This window comes from Lagenorhynchus albirostris, chromosome 3 (assembly GCF_949774975.1).
Source record: "Lagenorhynchus albirostris chromosome 3, mLagAlb1.1, whole genome shotgun sequence".
NCBI lineage: Eukaryota > Metazoa > Chordata > Mammalia > Artiodactyla > Delphinidae > Lagenorhynchus > Lagenorhynchus albirostris.
This window is the reverse complement of record NC_083097.1, coordinates 108,502,895-108,525,731: the sequence shown is the minus strand read 5'-3', so window position 1 is coordinate 108,525,731 and position 22,837 is coordinate 108,502,895. Positions and strand designations below refer to the sequence as shown.

Here is a 22,837-nt window from a genome sequence, read left to right as displayed (position 1 = left end):
GAACCAATCATCTTAAAATCTGTATGGAGACACAAAAGACCCCGAATAGCCAAAGCAGTCTTGAGGGAAAAAAACGGAGCTGGAGGAATCAGACTCCCTGACTTCAGACTATACTACAGAGCTACAGTAATCAAGACAATATGGTACTGGCACAAAAAGAGAAACATAGATCAATGGAACAAGATAGAAAGCCCAGAGATAAACTCACGCACCTATGGTCAACTAATCTAGGACAAAGGAGGCAAGGATGTACAACAGAGAAAAGACAGTCTCTTCAATAAGTGGTGCTGGGAAAAGTGGACAGCTACATATAAAAGAATGAAATTAGAACACTCCCTACCACCATACAGAAAAATAAACTCAAAATGGATTAGGGACCTAAATGTAAGACCGGACACTATAAAACTCTTGGAGGAAAACATAGGAAGAACACTCTTTGACATAAATCACAGCAAGATCTTTTTTGATCCACCTCCTAGAGTAATGGAAATAAAAACAAAAATAAACAAATGGGAACTAATGAAACTTCAAAGCTTTTGTACAGCAAAGGAAACCATAAACAAGACGAAAAGACAACCCTCAGAATGGGAGAAAATATTTGCAAAGGAATCAACGGACAAAGGATTAATCTTCAACATATATAAACAGCCCATCCAGGTCAATATGAAAGAAACAAACAACCCAATCCAAAAATGGGCAGAAGACCTAAATAGACATTTTTCCAAAGAAAACATACAGATGGCCAAGAAGCACATGAAAAGCTGCTCAACCTAATTATTAGAGAAATGCAAGTCAAAAGTACAATGAGGTATCACCTCACACCAGTTAGAATGGGCATCATCAGAAAATCTAGAAACAACAAATGCTGGAGAGGATGTGGAGAAAAGGGAACCGTCTTGCACTGTTGGTGGGAATGTAAATTGATACAGCCACTATAGAGAACAGTATGGAGGTTCCTTAAAAAACTACAAACAGAATTACCATATGATCCAGCAATCCCACTACTGGGCATATACCCAGAGAAAACCATAATTCAAAAAGACACATGCACCCCAGTGTTCAATGCAGCACTATTTACAATAGCCAGGTCATGGAAGCAACCTAAATGCCCACTAACAGACGAATGGATAACGAAGTTGTGGTACATATATACAATGGAATATTACTCAGCCATAAAAAGGAATGAAATTTGTTGAGACATGGATGGATCTAGAGACTGTCATACAATGTGAAGTAAGTCAGAAAGAGAAAATCAAGTATCATATATTAATGCATGTATGTGGAACCTAGAAAAATGGTACAGACACCAAGGGGGAAAACTGCGGTGGGGTGCAGATGGTGGTGTGCTGAATTGGGCGACTGGGATTGACATGTATACACTGATGTGTATAAAATTGATGACTAATAAGAACCTGCAGTATAAAAAAACAACTAATACTGAACTTTCTTTGGGTTATTTGTATGGAAATATGTTAATATAAATGTTTCAGACATTACAGGAAACTTCTAAAAATTTTATACGGTCTGGTTTAATGTTGTAAGTCATAATTCTAGTTATTACTTTAAAATGTATATCTTCTCAGAAATAACTAAATTTCCTTGTCAATTGCATTATTATGAACTTTCATCAAATCTTTAACCGTGGTCATTTTTAAGTCTTTTGTCATTTACAGACAGTTCTGGGTGTGCTGTGATGCTTTTGCAAAAGTGTTCCTGATAAAACGGTTTCATCTTCAAGGAATTCATGGAAAAGACTCTGACAAGTACAGGTTTCTGGTAACTGACTATACTGCTGAACTGAATAAGCATTTTCAGAACTCTAATGGAAAACTGATGAATTCGTCAAAGTGCTAACAAAAGATCAAGATGACAAAAAAAATTAATTACATGGGACTGAGTGAACTGATGAGGATGATAATTTTTGTGACTTTGTTTGAATTTAAAAAAAAATGGGCAAAAGATCTAAATAGACATTTCTCCAAAGAAGACATACCGATGGCCAAAAAGCAAAAGAAAGATGCTCAACATCACTAATTATCAGAGAAAAGCAAATCAAAATTACAATGAGGTATCACCTCACACTGGTCAGAATGGCCATCATCATTCTACAAACAGTAAATGCTGGACAGGGTGTGGGAAAAAGATACCCTCCTGCACTGTTGGTCGAATGTAAATGGTACAACCACTATGGAGAACAGTATGAGGTTCCTTAAAATAAAAACAGAACTACCATATCCAGCAATCCCACTCCTGGGCATACATCTGAAGAAAACTATAATATTTACAAAAGGATACATGCATCCCTATGTTCATAGTAGCACTATTTACAATAGCCAAGACATGGAAGCAACCTAAATGTCATCCCAAATTATTTACAAAACAGAAAGAGTCACAGATGTAGAAAACAATCTTATGATTACCAGGGAGGATGGGATCTTGGGAGGGATAAATTGGGAGACTGGGCTCGACATATACACTAGTATATATAAAATAGATAACTAATAAGGACCTACTGCATAGCACAGAGAACTCTACTCAATACTCTGTAATGGCCAATACGGGAACAGAAGCTAAGAGTGGATATATGTATATATATAACTGATTCATTTTGCTGTACACCTGAAACTAACACCACATTGTAAATCAACTATGTTCCAACAACAACAAAAGAATCCAAAGACTTGGACTGTAATCCAAACTTCTTTATTAATATTTTAACTCTGGGTGAACTATCTATCCTCTGTGCATATCAGACTTCTTATCTGTAAAATGATTAAAGATGATAACCTTTCCTAACCACATTACAGGGCTACTTTCTAGTAGACTGTGAGATATATAAATGCTCGGGTATTTTCTCTTTTTTCCTGGCCATGATGCACGGCATGTGGAATCTTAGTTCCCGGATCAGGGATCGAATCTGTGACCCCTGTGGTGGAAGCGCGGAGTGTTAACCACTGGACCGCCAGGGAAGTCCCGCTGGGATGTTTTCTTACTTTGCCAAAACAAAGTCACAAAGTTACGTGCGAACTGCGAAGAGTTCTTAGTGCATCCTATCTTAGTTCATAGCAATTAGAAGCATTTTGGAAGCAGAGAACGAGCGAATCAAGCTAGACTTCTAGAAAAGGGGCAACAGGAAGGTTTGGGATATGACGGCCTAACAGTCAACGGTGAGAGCACTGGCAGTCTGGTCTAATGCACAGAAACAGCTCAAAGGGCCCTTCACATTTCTAGGACCCAGGGAGGTGAGAAGGGGGTGGGAGCACCATCCACTCGTTAATCTACTTATCAAATACTTAATCACAGAAAACATGATGTATCGATACAAGGTGTCTTTTCATTGATGATCCTCAGTCAGTTTGTTTAAAGAAAGTAATAAGACTGTTCTAAGTTATTTTTGGAGTAAGACAGGTTTAAATATATTCTAACTGAAGAGAATAGCAAAATATAAAATGCATGGCTATTTAGGTCCAATATGGTTAAAGTGAGAACATGTGATTGGCTCTTAAATGGGTAAATTTTTACTCATTTACTGAAAAATTCACATATGTGGAACTAACTCCAATGATATCACATAGTGATGTACTGTAACATCTATATTCACATTACTCAAATGACTACTTTAGGTAAGAAATATTAAAAAAAAGAGGGACTTCCCTGGTGGCGCAGTGGTTAAGAATCCGCCTGCCAATGCAGGTGTGCTCCGCAACGAGAAGCCACCGCAATGAGAAGCCTGCGCACCGCAAGGAAGAGTAGCCCCTGCTCGCCACAACTAGAGAAAGCCCTCACGCAGCAACAAACACCCAATGCAGCCAAAAATAAATAAATTTTTTAAATTTTAATAAATAAAATTAAAATCTATAGGTCTATTTAAGTAAACTTGCTCAGTCTGCGAAGCTTATGGCCATAGGCTATCGGTTAATTTTCTGCTCCTCTGTGGTAACACTGTTTTGTGGCACAAACTTGATTTTACCCTAGTACCAAATAATTTCCCACCTAACATGACAAGTTAGGTTTTATAGGTATCTTAGGCCTATTTACAACATCTTTATATTTTTACACAGTACTTTCATAACGCCATGCAAATTCTAAGAAAAAAAAATCTGTTTTTCTTCCAAAAGTCAATTCTTCAATTTCAAACAAAAGGACTTGGATTTTCTAGTAAGTAACCCTCAGTATTGAGATGACATGTATTATTGTGACTGTGGATATGCATTATTTTAACACAATGAAGTTATATTATTAAAAGAGCCATAGAAACCTTTTCTAGCAATAAGTTAGTATGAAAAGTAGTCTTGGGAAGAACAGTGTATTTAGGGGAAAAAAAACAGTCATCTGGCCATTCAATAATCCAGCGTGGCCTGCCTCTTTCATATGCATCGAGCCATGTTCCTATTACTGTTGCTCAATTCTCAGAATAGATGAACTTAAAAGAAACTATTTCTTTGTAGAGACAACAAACTAATACGTAAACACAGGCAATGAGTACAAACAGCCTTCGGAAGACAGGTTTGGTTCTGAAGAGCTAGAACACCTCATAAGAAATCTACTTCAGTAACCAGAGGAGGCTGTCTGGAGACTGCAGGGCAGAACCTCTACAACACCTGAGGGCCCGTCTTGATGCTGCAGCTCAGTCAGCCCTGCAGGGGACAGTCCTCAAACTTTACCTAACTTGATGGCAAGCAAGAATCATGTACATCAATGACAGGCTTTTCATAGAGACAAATTACCAGATAGGAATCTTGAAGGAAATTCTGAAATGTGTATAAACGAGATTTTAAAAGTTAACTAAGTACTATGAACTAAGAATTTAATTTGTCCTATACAGTTAAATTTTTAAGAACAGAAGTGGGGAAGAAGACATGTCGATGAGAAAGAAATTAATCAGATATAATAAATTTGAAACCGTTCATTTTATTTATATATGCCACAATGACCTTAATATTAACAGAAGTCATAGGGTCCCATTTGGTCTCTTCACTCCACATTAATCCAGGAAACGAAGCTACTGAGTTGTATTTTAACAGCAATCTGACACCTCTTACATTTCCACAAAAGCAGTTCAGTGTACTTTTCCTACAGATTTAAAACAAACAAGCTGTTTCCTTTCCAGGAAGCTACAAATGTCATCCCTTTGCTTACCTAGTAACTGTAGGGACAAACTTGTTTGCTGTATCCAGGATACTCACCTACCTACCTTATAAGTCTCTGTTCTTTTGTTAAGTCTTTTGTTAACGCTATCCAGTAAGTGAGCATACAATGCAGCATAGTTTTGTGTTTATAAAAGCCTTATCGACTTTCTGGTTCTAAACACTTGAGGGATCATTTAGACAACTCAGTGTACTTTAGATATGGGGGATAGCAATAGTGGCAGAGCCCTGATAAAAACCCTCTACTGGTTTCTATTATACTGCTCTCTATTTTCCCTTAGATGAAAAATTAAGGAGTAAGAGTTCAGCTGAGTAAATTTAAAGCGTCTTCTGAAATTCACCGAAACCTCTATAAAAGACAGCAAATACATACAAATTCTAATCCTCTGCTAAGTGCGTGAGAACTTATGTTACAGTAATAAATAAATAACAAGCATTCTAGTATCAGGTAAAGCCTAATATTTTATAAGGGAAATGCAATAAATACGTCTGCAAAAGGCAACTAACTGAACTTAAGAGATTAAATATTACTAAAAAGCTGACCTCCAAGTTGCTTTGGCGGCAGGGGGCATGAGAATCCATGGGAGAGTACCTTCCTTTCTGAATTCAAATCCTTTAAAAGTTTTAAAGTATTTATTTGGAAGAAAGGTAGCTACAAAGAGTTTAGAAAAACAGATGACTTGGCAAACTACATAAGAGATTATTTTTTCATTGTTCATTTTCTTCTCTTTGATGCTCACATTAAGTATGTATGCTCACTGTCTATAATACACTGGGCACAGTGCCATCATTAAGAATGTATGTACCTGTTACACAGGTACACATGACTATGCCTGGAGGCCCCACCTGTATGTTCCACCCACATACTTACGGAATTCATCCCACTGAACAGGTCTCCTGACCCCACGTGAGCCGTGTGCACAAAGTTTGTGGGCTCTCCAATCATACTTCGGTCAATCCGCCGGCGCCTTTTCTAAAATATAAGGAATAACGTGTTGAGAAAATGATCTTGTTAACAAAAACTTATTCTGATAGATTTATATACTATGCACAAATGACTTCGTATAATAATATTTTTGCCCAGGACACAAAAATACCTAAATCTTGGTATCACCACAATCACCTCTTATGATGAGATCCCGCAGAGAAATATATGCGCAAAAAAATGATTGGTAAAGTAAAATAACAGGTTATTATTTAGAACTTAAAATAGATTATTTGGTCTGACTTTGGCCATCCACATATTTGTATAGCAACCATTTAAGTTTTATTCTTTTAAAAAATGAGACAAATGTAAAATTATCATCTGTAACCATCATTCTTAGCAAAGAAGACAGTGTGACTTAAGTGCAGCATTCCGATTTTAAACAAAACATTCTAGCCTGCATCATTAACAGACTGATGCTATTTTGATGGTTGTCACTGAGATTATACCCAACTACCCTTCACCCGGAAGGAATCTGTCAGCTATCTGTGCAGGGGAGGTTTGGCTCTAGCCCATTCACTGATTTCTGGCCTATTCTGGCTGCAAACGAAACCCTGTCCAAGCAGCCACCCAGGCTGCAGCTTACTGCTTCTTCCTCATTTCTGACCCCACTTCCCAGCAGCTTCCCAGGAACTTCAGCCACAGGCTGCAATCCTTGTTCTACCAATGTGCCCTCCGCCTCACAAGACACTTCCCCACCCTGATACTGCGTTAAACTGACCATCTGAGATTTTTCCACAGAAGAAGGTTATCATCAGACCCGAGTGTTCCGTGGCTCCTTAGATACTGTGATCAACTGAGAGGGGCCACGGGCACAGCTGGCTTACTGTCCTAATACCATCTCTGCGTATCCCCATTTTCTTCCCTTTCAACAGAATACATCTCCTGAAAATGCCATCTGCATCAAAACTAAGGCAAGTTACAAAGTTGTTGGATTAGGTTAGGTTGCCTCTGAACATAGTATTTTAAGTCTCCATCTACTGAAATGTTGCTATGCTCTTGATAAATCCTAAAAACTTACCCAGATAGACACAGGTGACAGCTCCTCAGGATTAGAACATGATTTTCTACAAAGCCACAGAAGTGGAGAGTTCATACATTAATTTTAGAAGCTAGTATATATTGTTTTACTGCCCTCTAGCTTTTATTGCTACAGATTAGAATCCCAAAAGCCTGTTGTTTTCCCTTGAAGTTATGTTCATCCTCAGAGTTGAACAGTGACTCTGGACTATCTCCAGGTTTGCTGGTTTTCCCTTCCAGTGTTCTGTATGGCATATGGAAGTCCCTCTCTATCTGAACATGGGTTTTCCTATAGCTTACTGAAGTTTTCTTGTATTATTTCTTTGATATTGCTCCTTGTGTTCTTTTTTGCTATTTCCAGAGCTTCTGTTATGTGGACATCTGAATGTGTGTTTGTGTGTCTAAGGGGGGTCGGGGGGAGGAGGGACGGAGGGAGGGAGAGCATGTGTGTGTCTGTGTGTATGCATGTGTGTGTGTATAATCTTCCTGGTTTCTTTCATTATTTGTTTCCTCTTTATAGTTTCACTGCATTAGAAAATAATGCCACTTGATCCTCTTTAGGAATCCACAACTGTTTTCGTACAGTCCAGAGAGAAAAAAAAAATTTTTTAATGATTTAAATTTATTTATTTATGGCTGTGTTGGGTCTTCGTTTCTGTGCGAGGGCCTTCACCAGTTGTGGCAAGTGGGGTCCACTCTTCATCGCAGTGCACAGTCCTCTCACTATCGCGGCCTCTCTCGTTGCGGAGCACAGGCTCCAGACGCGCAGGCTCAGTAATTGTGGCTCACAGGCCCAGTTGCTCCGCGGCATGTGGGATCTTCCCAGACCAGGGCTCGAACCCGTGTCCCCTGCATTGGCAAGCAGATTCTCAACCACTGCGCCACCAGGGAAGCCCCAGAGAGGAAATATTTTAAGCCTGCAGGCCATACAGTCTCTGTCAAAGCTCTGGCTCTACTCTGTCATCACAGTGTGTAAGCAGCCACAGACAATGTGAGAACAAATGAGTATAGCTGTGTTCCAGTAAACATTTATGCACAAAAAAGGGTGGCAGGTGACATAATGGCCCATAAGTTCTGGCCTGCTGACCCCAGCTCTAGATCAGTAATTTTTTTTCAGTGGTAGATACATTATTATTTTTCTCCAATTATGATTATGTTTTGGAAGCTCTTTGCTACGCAATATTTTTAATCTCTTTGAGAATTTGTATTACATGTTTTCCTTTTTTCCTATCAAAGACGCCTGACTGAATGAATTATAGTCTATAACACCCGGGACTAAAATATTCATTCCTGTACTTCTCCAAATTTAGTTCTTCAAGCCCCTTTTTGAAGGGCTAAGAAATTCAGTCGGTCCTTTGGGGCAGTGTCCCATAGGGTTGTATAAAACTTTCAGGTTAAAATGGTGTCAGTAAGCCAAGGAAGGGTCTAGATCCCTTGTCTATGCTCTTCCAATTTTCTGTTTCTTAGCACAACACACCAATTTCCTGCTCTCTTTTCCTTACATGGTGCTACTTAAGGAGGCTCACACAGATTCCCTGCCCCTAACCAGAGACTTGTCACCCGCAGCCATCCTTTGAATGTGGGAGGCCAAGTGCCACCAATGCAGGATAGTCTCTTCCACCCTGTTTCCCATTTTTTTCTACAGACTCTTGAGTTTGTCTATTTTTACCCACCCCATTCAACATACTTCCCCTTCATACTATTCTCTTCTGAGATGATACAGCACAAATCCCTAAATGAGCCTTGAGAAGCAATGCTACCTTCTCTTTTCTAGGATTAAGGTAGGGAAAAGACGATGTTAACAGTAGTTTTGTGTCTGTTTTCTTCTTGGTAACATACTGTTACATTACCATTAAATTTGTCTTGTTAGTAAACTATGTTTCTCAAAGCACATCCAAGTGCATCTTCACCAGCAGAGGACATGAGTTTTCTTGATAACTGAGTAGGACAAATTGTTGGGGTTTCTTCCACAGTATGCCCCCTGACGTACTGAAGGAGAAGGAGGCTTCCAGGGTCTCGGCACACCCCAGACTGAGCAGAAAAGGCTAGACGTCTACAGATGAAGACAAAGGATGGCGGTTATGTTCCATGGGCTCATGGCGTCTGCCAGACTGAAGACTTCCCCGAAGGCCTTGTGAGGCTAGCCTGCAGGGGCAACAGCTCCCGAGGTACAGATGGTGCCACCTGGCTCAGCCAGAGGGTCTGCTGAAGCAGGTGATGGGCTGGCCTATTTCAGAGAATAAGATCTACTTCCATATCGTCCCTTGCCCTGTGAACACATAGGACTTCTAACAGTTCTGAATCCACATCATTTCCTCTGGAAGGGTGTGTCTGGGCCTGAGCAGATGGCTACACCTGGCCCACGAATCCACATTAAGGGATTTATTCTAACAGTCGAATTATTGCAAGAAGATGCTGGGAGAGAGGAGTCACCATGGAGCACTCAGGCCACCAGCCATCTCACCCAGAAATGTTTCTTGAAAGATTAATGAATGGATGTGCTTCTAGGTCGATATGCTTCTGAAAGAGGCATATTAATATACACTTATAAGCATAATATGACACTCTGAATAATGAGGGAGGATGTTCAAAAGGAGACAACTAAACTGGTTCAAAAGAGACTACTCTTGGGGCTTCCCTGGTGGTGCAGTGGTTGAGAGTCCGCCTGCCGATGCAGGGGACATGGGTTCGTGCCCCGGTCCGGGAAGATCCCACATGCCGCGGAGCGGCTGGGCCCGTGAGCCATGGCCGCTGAGCGTGCGTGTCCGGAGCCTGTGCTCCACAACGGGAGAGGCCACAACAGTGAGAGGCCCGCGTACCGCCAAAAAAAAAAAAAAAAAGAGACTACTCTCACAGTGAAAAGCAAAGGACAGGAAGACACCGACTTCCTTCTGTCACAGCAATTATGTTAGGTAATTAATTTATAATCTGAAAATAATGACTACTTTTCAACTTGAACTTTACTGAGTTGGGAATGAGACTTTTCCTTTAGTACTGAAAGGGTTCTTCATGCCATCTACTCTAACCTGGATTGTAGGGTTAGAAGTAGAAGTTTTCTGTCTTTCCTTCTTTAAGGCTAGAAGGAGCACAACTTTTAAAGCAGGGGGATAACATGATCAAAATGGTTTTAAAAGGCATAATAGCTACACATGGAAAGCAGGTTGGAGGGGTCCAAAAGAAAAATTATTAGAGTAATGTTGGTGAAAGGAGATTACTTGCATTCAACTAACAGCAGCATAAATGGAACATGTACAGATTCAAGCTGTGTTCAGTGGGTAAAATCAAAAGCATCTGGTTGTTGACTGGATTTGAGAATTGAGAGGTAACAGTTAAGAAAGATGCACAGATTTCAGATCTGAATAGAGTGTACTCGATTTAATGGATTAGATAATACTGGAAGAGGGTCAGTCTTTAGGAAGAAGATGAAAGATTCTGTTTAAGACACACCGAATTTGAGACATCTATGAGACATTCAAGTGAGGTTATCAAGAGGGCAAGTTGAATACACAGATATAGGATTCTGAAAAGGGCTAAACTAGAGATAGGAAATTGAGAGTCACCAGAATAAAGCTGTCCAAGTTAATGAGACTTCCTAGGAAGAAAAGTGCACAGAGGAAATCTATATAAGGTTGGTCAGGAAAATAAGCCATTAAAGGAGGCCAAAAAGGAACAGCCTAAAAGTTAGGAGGAAAGTCAGATGTGACTTCTTCGAAGTGTGAAGGAGGGGTTAGGCAATACTCTGCAAGCTGGTGGGAGGTAAGGTGAAAAGAAACATGTTTCCTGGATTCAGCAACATGAAGTGAGCACCTTGGTGATGCTGTTCCAGCACAGTGACAGGAGCCCCAGACACCAGCGGGGGAGTGAGGGGCATCCAGGAGGCGGGGAAATGGAGAACTCCAACACAGACAAGTGGACAAAGTCTCTGAACAGGAGAAGACAGACAGCTGTAGCTCAAGGGAGAAGAGGTAATGAGGACAGATTGAATTTTTTCCCTTAAATATGAGAAAGACTTGACTATGCTTAATTTCTGATGAGGCAAATCAGAAAAGACAGAGACAGAAGGTAAAGAAAAATAAAGATTATCAATATTACAAGCCTTCCAGAGAAGGTAGGAGGGATAGGATCCAGACACAGGCTGAGGTGTTCTTTAGACTTCTGTTATAACTTTCTTAATCAAAAACCTGGATTCTAAGTATAATTAAATATTTTAAGATACAAAAACATAATATTTTTCAGACACAAGGTAGACACTTAAAGAACAGCCCACTTTTCTGGTGTGCTATATTGAGAGCACAGGGTACAGACTAGATTTAAATCGTGGGCAAACAAGGGGAATTCCAGAGTCAGGCCTCTGCAGAGAAAAACAGGAAATGGTGCACTCCACTCTGATATGTATTAACTGCTGTCAGTAGCACAGTCACAGTTTTTCCTGGAAACATACTTTATTCTTCTTGATTCCTTATAGGGAACTTTACTAAAACTGTCGACCATCTGAATAATTCTTGCCATCCTTAAAATATTAACTGTTATTCTGCATAAGGCCAACGACTAGAGGTACACAAAAACGACTAGTTGTATTACAGTGAAGGGGATTAGGGAAAATGTCTCTTCCCATTTAATGTATGTCAATTATGCCTCACTGAAGCTGTTTAAATCTTAGAGTTACATACTAAAAACTTGTTCAATGAAATGTGATATCCAGAATTTGCTTTTAATTATCCAGTGAAGGGGGGTTAATAGGTGAAACAAGATGGTCCCCCCATCAATAACTACTGAAGCTGGGGACTACACACACGGGCAGGTGGCGGGCCGAGGTGTAAGGGGGTCCTCTTCTTTCCCTAATAAGTTTTTAAAAATAAGTTTTTTAAAAGATATGCTAATTCATTTATTTTCCTCCTAGTCTTACAACTTTACATAAAAACTTATGCACTGTGTACTAGTAAAAATGCTGTGACACAAGTACGAATAAACATTTACTTTCATGTCTGATTTCCATCAGAACGTAATCTTGTCCTCATTCTTTCAGATACTTTACAATTCTAAAATTCTCTACCCACTTCCTGTCTTCCTCCCCAAACTATAGAAGATATATGTGAAGTTTTTCAGAAATACACTGCAGAGCTACCTCATCAGTATAAGGCTAGCTACAGTATCCATTTAGTTTAACACTGCTCTTTATATGCTTCATTCATGCACGCCCATCATATGTTCCTTCTTTGAAAATAAAAATTACTTGGCAAATATTTATTTTAAAAACCTGGAATGTAAAATTTACAGAAAAGATTATTCTGATATTATTCTTCCAAAAAACCCCTCTTCTCTGGTTTCACACTCATATCTGGCTACCACCTCCATCCCTCTGCTTCTGTGTATATCGTGTATGGTGGCCTTCTCCAATACATCCTAGGTCCCCTTTCTTTCCTCTCCCATGTCTTCACCTTACTAGCTCTATGCTGATGACTAGTAAGTCTATTTTCTCTTTTCTGGGCATTAGGCTACACATCCAAGTGCTTACCGGACATGTCCATGTGAATGTTGAGAGGATACTCAAATTTCCTATGTCCACAACTGAACATATATAATCTTATTTCTGTAATCTTTCTCTTCGTGCCCCATTTTGGTGAACACTTCCACCAGTACTTCAAGGCAGGTGTGAAGACTGTCCCTCACTCCTCCTCCTTCCTCATACTATCACATCACATCAGCATCACATCCTGTGGATTCTACCCTTTCACTCTCTCCATCCCCATGTCACTGCCACAGCCTTACTTGCAGTCCATACCGCCTTCCACCTACATCACTATAGTAGCCTCCGAACTAATTTGCTTCAAACTTTACAACATTCCTTCCCCTCCCAATATTCTTTGCGCTGGATTTAGACAGACCTTTCTAAAGTACAAAACTGATGCTACTCACCACTTTAAAATCCCTCAACGGCTTTCCAAAACTTGCAGGCTAAATTCAAAATCCCAAAGCCTATGAAATCCTGTTTCTCTCTCTAGCCTCTTTTTTTTTGCGGTACGCAGGCCTCTCACTGTTGTGGCCTCTCCCGTTGCGGAGCACAGGCTCCAGACGCACAGGCTCAGCGGCCGTGGCTCACGGGCCCAGCCGCTCCGCGGCATGTGGGATCCTCCCGGACCGGGGCACAAACCCGTGTCCCCTGCATCGGCAGCCGGACTCTCAACCACTGCGCCACCAGGGAAGCCCTAGCCTCCTCTTTTAATACTTTCTTGCATTCTAAGCTTTCATCTGCTACTTGAAATTCCCTAATTATGCTATGATCTCGCTCTCTCTCACTTCTCTGCCCTTGACCTGAAAGGATCCTTCCTACTGCTCCTTGACTAACTCAGGCCTCATACCCTCGGCTCTGAGGTTAGATGCTCCTCCTCTCTGCTCCCAGAGAACCTTGTGTTCACCTCCACCAAAGTAAAATTTACATCTCGCACCAAACTGAAACTGTCCACTGGATGGCACATGTGCTCCTATATGGAGAGGGCATATAAAATGTTAGCTCACAAGGACCAGCGCCATACAGAGCACAAAGCAATTCATCAACACACATTTTTTAAATGAATACATTTATGAATATATAAACATTACAGTCACATTGTTTTTAAGGCTTAACGTTTTAAACATTTTTTGTAGCAATATAAATGTTCCATCTCCCTCACATTTCTACAATATTGATCAAATAGAGCTTCTAGGAAAACAGTGATTACTCAATCACTTAAAAGTTGAAACTTCCTCTAAGACTTTCTCTGGGCAGCTTCGTGTGCAAACACATGTCACCGAGGAGCAATTTAAGGCCAGATCCCAGAGGGTAACAGGAGGCCTAAGGTAAAAGCACAGGTGGAACAACCTCAGGTCCTTCTAGAAATGGAGATAAAATGTAAATAAAGAACAAAATGGTCTGCCATCTGGAGCAGGGGAAAAAAGCTAGGGCTTTCGGGCTACAAGACAGCAATCACTTATGCCAATGTGGACTAAATATTTGAAAGGTTGAAAGAGAGTGATATACTACTGACTTAACTTTGCGACCTGGAGAGAGAAAGCTGAGAGAGTATAACCACATCCCCTACCTATGAATATATCAAATAAACCCACGATTCCCAGACTGTGTCAAGTAGCTGGCAAACATCAAGGGACCCCATGTGGTATTTTCAATTTGAGGGAAACACAATGATACTCAACATGAAGCAGCCTGGGACCTCGGCCCCTTTGCTGCAGTGCTTGCACCTGGACACACCTCTCCTCAAGCAACAGAATACAAAGAAACTGTAGGGGACTAAAAATAACTGCCTGCATGCCCAGTTGGGGCAAATTCCGAACAGAAGATAAAAAGAGACCAAAACACCCAACTGCCACCACTTTCGAAGAGCCCAGAGCAAAAGCAGGGGGTCAGGACTTCCCTGGTGGCACAGCCTGCCAATGCAGGGGACACGGGTTTGATCCCTGGTCTAGGAAGATCCCACATGCCACGGAGCAACTAAGCCCGTGTGCCACAACTCCTGAGCCTGCGCTCTAGAGCCCATGAGCCACGACTGCTGAGGCCCACTCGCCTGGAGCCCATGCTCTGCAACGGGAGAGGCCACCACGATGAGAAGCCCACGTACCGCAGTGAATAGTAGCCCCCACTCGCCACAACTAGAGAAAGCCCGTGTGCAGAAACACAGACCCAATGCAGCCATACATACATACATAAGTTAATTAATTTATAAAAAAGCAGGGGGTCGGGAGCAAAAGCAGGGCACTGCGCATGCCCCCTGCACACACCACCACAAAGGGGTGGGCAAACCACCTAAGCCGGCCCTCCAGCCCAACTCCTACCTTCATCCCATATAAGGAACAAGCTTGCCCTGCCTCAGGGAGTGAGCAAGCAAGGGTACCTGTTGTTTGTTCCCCCTCACCTCCCCACTATAGCAGGGGTTCCAATAAAGCCTTGCCTGAATTTCTTGTCTGGCTTCTGGTCAACTTCTATTGATTAAGAAGGCCAAGAACCCTGGTCGGTAACAAACATACGTACAATACTGTGTGAACTAACTCAAGATAATTCAAAATTTCAATCTTAGAGAACACACTCTTTTCAACAACACATCTTTGCAAAGCACAGTTTTTCAGTGCCTGCTGTGTAAAAAGCCCAAGTATTGGACAAAAGTCAGTACAGAACTGGAAAAGAGGCTGGTGGTGTTCAGTCTGATCCTACAGTTTGAGGAGTTGTGTAAAGCCTAATAGGCACACATATCCCATAGGTAATCAAGGTTATTTGGGAAAGAAATAAAAATTTATTTTTTCTTTCTATATATGTGTATTATTTTTTCAAATGGTGACTCAGTTTTTAGAACATAAGTACTAAGTTGTTTAGACCAAACTAGTTAATAAATAAATCCATAAAGCATTTCTCTTGGCCTGGGAACACCATGAAAAAAATTACTGAAGTGTTAAGGGCAACAAACACAGAAGTTTGGGAGCCTCTGAAATAAGCTAACTTTTTGAAATATTGAGAGTATAACTAGGCACTGGGCATTTCTTAAAAAAACAGTAACTTTTTATACTATTCTACTGACAGTGTTCCCCTAAATACATGAGCTGCTTTCAAATTGCACCCTATTATCCATCCAGTTCATACAACAGTGGGGAAAAAATGACTAACAAAAGCTAAAATAACATAAAAATAGATTTGATTTTTTTTATAGTAAAGGAAAAGGATTTTCCTAGTGAGTCTTACACAAAAATGAAAACAATAGTTACGGCTGCAATGTCAACAAACTACGTGAAATGCCCTCACCCAAACCCATTCCCACATGGCACTGCCTATTCATCCCTTAAGACTCAGCTCAAACATAACCTTCTGAGTTGAGGCTGCTGGGTATTCCTTGGTTTAAGTACTTAGAGCACAAGGCTCATTATTTCAATTATAACACTTAAAAATACTGTATTATAATTTATGCCCACAGTCTGATTTTCCTACCGTGCTAAGAGTTCTTCTATGACCACAGCTGTGCCTGATACATTGGAAAATAAATGGCTGCTGAATGAATAAAAGGATTTTAAAGAAACAATGTCAGCTCAGTTCTCTAAAAACTGTTTGTCTTATCCAATATTATGACCAAATATTTCTCAAGGACCTATTACATATGAAGATGTAAAAAAAAAAGAAAAAAAATATATATATATGATGTCAATTCTAGTGGATTTCATAGTTCTGCCAAAAAAAAAATTACTTACCTGTTTTATTTTTCTGCTTTACAGTAATGCTATCTACCATAGAGTAGTTCTACTGTCATCACTGTTCTAGCTTTTATACAGGGTGACACCTCAAAAGCAAGCTTTACTGTATATCAGAATCACTGCAGGGGTTTGTTAGAACACAGGCTGCTGACCTTGCAGAATTTCAAATCCACCAGGTTTGGGGCAGGTCCAGGAACGTTCATGGCTAACAGGACACCAGCTCAATGGTTTAGAAACACTGGTGCTGAAGATTGACAGCTAAATATTTTAAAACAATGGGTAATTCTTAAGAGTCTTACTACATGCCAGGCATATTTCCAATCACTTTAAATACAGGAACGCATTTGATAATACCTTGAAAAGCAGTATGTGATGTTTTAATATTCCCTTCAAATCCAAGAAACTCTGGCAAACTCTCACTTGGAATCTCTTGACTATTGCTCACGTTCCTACCTTATATTCACATTTGTTAATCTCTTGAACTCCCTGAATAATATTTTACAATTTTTGTGTGTGTTTTTAAATTATTTAGAGAGCCATTAGGCTGAATGGTTTTTCTCATTAAGAACAAACAACTCTACAACCAAGCCACCAAAGAATGTTTTTTAATCAATAGTTTTCATCAAAAAGAAGAGCCTATTCACTGTAGCAAACAAAGAAATACTTCTCAACCAGCTATCACCCCAGAGCTCGGTGCACAGACAGTAGTCAGACATGCCTATCTCCCCTAGTCTTTCCCTGGAAGAGGTCTATTTGCATATTTTAAAAGCTACTACCTGAGGGTCAAGCTTCTAATTTAGCACACACACAGAGATAGACTAAGATACTGCCCAGAAAGGAGGCCACTGGGCACCATCTCCACGTTTTTCCTCTTGCCCATTCCAGGTTACCCAGAGTACTGCTTTTGCAGCTGCCTTCCAGGGGTGACACTTTTTGATTGCCTGGCTTTGGTGGCCAGCAGGGCTTCAGGTCACAGGTCCCACAGCACAAAAATAATCAACCAGTTCTTAACTAGCTATCCCCCCAACGGCTCAGTGCAGAGGGAACAGACAGAAATACCTAGCTCCCAGAATTTCCGTGAAAGGGGTCTACTTGCATAGTTTGAAAGATGCTGCCTGAGGGTCTGACTTCCAGTCAGCCTGCATCTAGGTGCTAACTGAGATCCTCCCCCTTTGGACACTGATAGGTTTAGGCACACCCTCAATGACAAAGAGGTGGCTTTGGACAATCACAAGGTTTGAGAGACAACCAAGACCTTGGGCCAGGCTGAATGATAAGGTTCAACTCCTACACATGACCAGTATGTCACACCTGGCAGAGGTGGCTGTTTTATATAATGCACAGAAACCAGCACAGAGAGCCCAGGAAAATGAAGAAACAGAGGAACATGTTCCAAACAAAAGAACAAAATAAAACTCCAAAAATAGACCTTAATAAAATGGAGGACAGATCATATGTTAAGCTACAGTTTAAGTCTTAATAAATTTAAAAAGACTGAGGTCATATCAAGCATCTTTTCTGACCACAATAGTATGAAATGAGAAATCAATTACAAGAAAAAAAGTGGAAAACCCACTTTAAAAACATACTACTAAATAACCAATAGGTAACAGAAGAAATTACAAGGGAAATCAAAAAACATTTTGAGAAAAGTAAAAATGGATATATTACATACCAATCTTATGGGATGCAGCAAAGGCAGTACTAAGAGGGAAGTTCATAGCAATAACCAACTATGTTAACAACAACAAAGAGCTCAAATAAATAATGTAACTTTTTACCTCAAGGAATTAGAAAAAGAGCGAACTAAACCCAAAGTTAGTAGAAGGAAGAAAATAACAAAGATCCAAGTGGAAATAAATGAAAAACAAACTAAAAGACAATAGAAAAGATTAACAAAACAGAGAACTACTTTTTTAAAAGATAAAATAGAAAAACCTTTAGACTTACAAAAAAAAGAGAATTCAAATTAAATTAGAAAAGAGGAGACATTACAACTGATACTACAGAAATACAAAGAATCATAAAGACTACTATGAACAATTACATGCCAAAAAACTGGACAATCTAGAAGAAACAGATAACTTCCTAGAAACATACAAACCTACCAAGACTAAACCATGAAGAAACAGAAAATCTAAACAGACCAATAACAAGTAAGGAGACTGAATCAGTGATCAAAAACCTCTCAACAAACTATAGGACCACATGGCTTCACTGGTGAATTCTACCAAACATTTAAGAAGAATTAATACCAATCCTTCTCACATTCTTCCAAAACAATCAAAGAGTACACTTCCAAATTCATTTTACGAGGCCAGCATAACCCTGATACCAGAACCATACAAGGTCAGTAAAGAAATTACAGGCCAATAATCCTGATGAACAAAGATGCAAAAATTCTCAAGAAAATCTTAAGAAATTGAATTCAACAGCACAATGAAAGGATCATACACCATGATCAAGTGGGATTTATTACAGAGATAGAAGGATGGTATACCACATTAACAAAATGAAGGATAAAAGCCACATGATCTCAAAGAAGCAGAAAAAGCATTTGGCAAAATTCAACATCCTCAATAAAGTGGGTATAGGGAGATCATACCTCAACATAAAAAAGACTGCACAGATATGTCTCATTTCATTGCACTTTGCTTTATTGTACCCCACAGATACTGCGACTTTTTACAAATTGAAGGTTTGTGGCAACTGTGCATTGAGCAAATCCATTGGCACCATTTTGCCAACAATATTTGCTTACTTTGTGTTTCTGTATCATATTTTGGTGATTCTCACAATATTTCATTTTTTTCACTATTATCATACTTGTTATGGTGATCTTTGATATGACTATTGCAAAAACATCATGACTTGCTGAAGGCTCAAATGATGGTTAGCATTTTTTATCAGTAAATCGTTTTTTAATTAAGATACGTATTTTTCCTTAGACATAATGCTATCGCACACTTAACAGACTACAGTATAATATTAATATAACTTTTATATATATTGGGAAACCATAAAATTCACTTGACTCTCTACTGCAATATTTGCTTTAGTGTGGTGGTCTGTAACTTGACCCACAATATCTCCAAGGTATGCCTGTATATAACAAGTCCACAGCTAACATGAACTCAATGGTGATAAGCTGAAAGCTTTTCCTCTAAGATCAGAAACAAGACAAATATGGCCACTCTCACCACTTTTTTTCCATATATTGAAAATCCTAGCCAGAGCAATCAGGCAAGAAAAAAAAAAAAGGCATCCAAACTGGAAAGGAAAAAGTAAAATGGTCTTTATTTGCAGATGACATGATACTACACATCGAAAATCCTAAAGACTCCACCAAAAAACTGTTAGAACTAATAAGCAAATTGAAATTCAAGGAATGAAACTGAATGGTGGAACGGAACAATGGAAAAGATAGTCTCTTCAATATATGGTGTTGGGAAAACTGAATAGCCACATGCAAAATAATGCAACTGGACCAAAATCTTACACCATACCCCAAAATCAATTCAAAATGGATTAAAGACTTGAATGCAAGACTTGAAGCCATAAAACTCTAGAAGAAAACACAGGGATAAGCTCCTTGATATCACTCTTCGCAATGATTTTTTGGATTTGATACCAAAAGCAAAGGCAAAGCAAAAATCAGTAAGTTGGACTACATGAAATTAAAATTTTTTGCACAGTAAAGAAAACTAATACAGTGAAAAGGCAACCTACAGCTACAGAATGGGAGAAAATATTTGCAAATAATATATGTGATAAGGAGTTAATGTCCAAAATATATAAAGAACTTATACAACTCAGTAGTTAAAAGCAAAAACAAAACCAACCCAGTTAAAAATGGGCACAACTGAATATTTTCCCAAAGATGACATACGGATGACCAACAAGTACATGAAAAGATACTCGATATCACTAATTAGCAGAGAAATGTAAAACAAAACCAAAATGAGATACCACCTCAGACCTGTTAGAATGGCTATTAGCAAAAAGACAAAAGATAGCAAGTGTTGGTGAGAAGTGTGGAGAAAAGGAAACCCTTGTGCACTGCTGGTGGGAATATAAATTGGTACAGTTGTTATGAAAAACAGTACAGAGGTCCCTCAAAAAATTAAAAACAGAACTACCATATGATCTAGCAATTCCTCTTCTGGGTATACAGTCGAAGGAAATGAAATTGCTATCTCAGAGAAACATGCATCTTCCTGTTCTTGCAGCACATTTACGATAGCCAAGACATGGAAACCACCTAAGTGTCCATCAATGGCTGAATAGATAATGAAAATGTGATGTGTGTGTCCACATAAGTATATATAGACAGATATATGCATATACGGATAGATATGTGTGTATCTATATATACACAATGGAATTTTATTCAGCCATAAAAAAAAGATGGAAATACTGCCATCCGTGACAACACTGATGAACGTGGAGGGCATTATGCTAAGTGAAATAAGTTAGAAAGAAAAGATAAATACTATACCATCTCACTTTTATCTGAAATCTGAAAAAACCTAACTCACAGAAACAGAGAACAGACTAGTGGCAGCCAGAGGCAGGGGGTGAGGCATAGGGGGTGGAGGTGGTAGAAATGGGTAAAGAGGATCAAAAGGTACATACTTCCAATTATAAGATAAGTAAGTTCTGGGGATATAAGGTACAGCACGGTGACTACAGTTAGCAATACTGTCGTGTATATTTGATTATTGCCAAGAGTAAATCTTAAAAGTTGTCATGAGAAGAAAAAAATTTTTTAACCATACGAGGTGATAAGTTAACTAAACTTACTGTGGTAAGCATTTCACAGTATATTCATTTATCAGATCATTATGTTGTACTCCTTAAACTAACACAATGCTATATGTTAATTATATCTCAATAAAACTGAGGTGGGAGGGAAAACCTACTCCTACTTATAGAATGGAGGTAGTGAAATAAATTTCAGGTTCATCATTCCCTCATATGATCTACTTCTCACCATTTTCATTCCTTACCTCTGGGCTCTACCAAGATTTCTATTCAATATAACAAATCACAAGTGTGAGTCATGGTTTTATTCCAATAATGATTGGATAAATCCTAAGCATACCAGGATGATTACAAAGAGGTCATATATCTATTTACAGATATCAGTGATGATTTGAGCTACTAAATTCACTATCTCCTATCTGTGTCCATGAACTCCTTTACTGCTGAGTCTGACCAACTTTGGAGGTAATATTATATAAATTACATTATCTTATACTCTACAAATAGTAAGCAAAACATTAATAGAGCAACAAAACTTTAAAAAAAAACCATTACACATAATAAGGTAACTGTGGGAAAAAGATATTATTACCATGACTTTATACAAAAATGATTCAGAGGATTTTATGACCTGTTAATATTTAATGAGTTATGATACAGTGCTCAAAATGATACATAGCACTTATAATTTGGGGGGTAGGATGAAAACCATATGAATAAACTGCATAATACAGAGGCCTATACCTTTTGCTCACTATCTTTATACAAAGTTTACTTACTATGGCACAAAAGTCAAAAGATAACTGAAGCTAACTGCTTATAGACTCTAGCTTCACTGGAATTCTGCTAAAGGTGTATATAACTAGCATTAAGTCTTTAGCCTCCTTTCATTTTTTTCACTTTGGTTATTCTATCAATGTTTACTTCAGCATTTGCTAACGAGATTCAAGTTTCTGACATTCAAAACTTATCATTTCCCAAAAGGTAAAGCTGTTTGTGTAATGCACATATCCTTAGTTTTCAATTTATTTTTACTGATTTGGATTAACTTTTTTTTTAACACCTAAACAATAGCTTAGGATATTCTAGACCGACAACAATCTTTTTAAATTGTTCTTAAAGGATTTGAAGCAGCTTTATATAACATTTTTACCAGAGTAGTTAATAGATATTCAGGCTAAGTAACATTTTATTTCTATCCTTCTGTATAAATAGGCATAAATCTTTATTGTGGACATACACCATTTCTTTCTACATACTTTGTTCTAGAAGTAGCAACCCACTTCCTTTCCTTTGGGGAAATCACCGCTTCCTGACCCCAACCATATGATTTTGATAGGTTGCCAACCACAGTAGTCGACAACCCTGACCACGGGGTGTGCACATGACACAAACTGGGCCCAGAATCCTTCCCTGGGAAGGACTAAGGGAGATGTCCTTTCTTCCTCATGGTGGTTAAACTGAGATGATGAACCTGGAGCTGAGGTCAATCATGGAAAAAACATCCACCTCTAGTCAGAAAGTGCAAAGAATCAAGAAAGAGACAGAGTTGAGAATCTTAACAGTGTCCCAAGTCCTGGATACAGATGTTTAAGAAGCCAGATCCAGCTTTCCCATGGGTAGTAATATGAGCTGATAATACGACCTATGGAAGTCTGGTTTCTAAGATCTTAACTAAAAATCGATGATTAAT

General features: G+C 39.1%; 1 protein-coding gene across 11 annotated transcripts in view; it reads right to left on the bottom strand.

Annotated features, from left to right (window-relative positions):
* The window catches only part of CDC42SE2 (CDC42 small effector 2), a 202,785-nt gene that overhangs the window by 13,512 nt on the left and 166,436 nt on the right, over positions 1-22,837 (bottom strand). For all 11 annotated transcript variants that reach the window (XM_060143515.1, XM_060143526.1, XM_060143518.1 and 8 more), the window contains one exon: positions 6,019-6,120. In XM_060143515.1, coding sequence (XP_059999498.1) covers positions 6,019-6,120 — 102 coding nt within the window. The remainder of the gene's footprint in view (positions 1-6,018; positions 6,121-22,837) is intronic.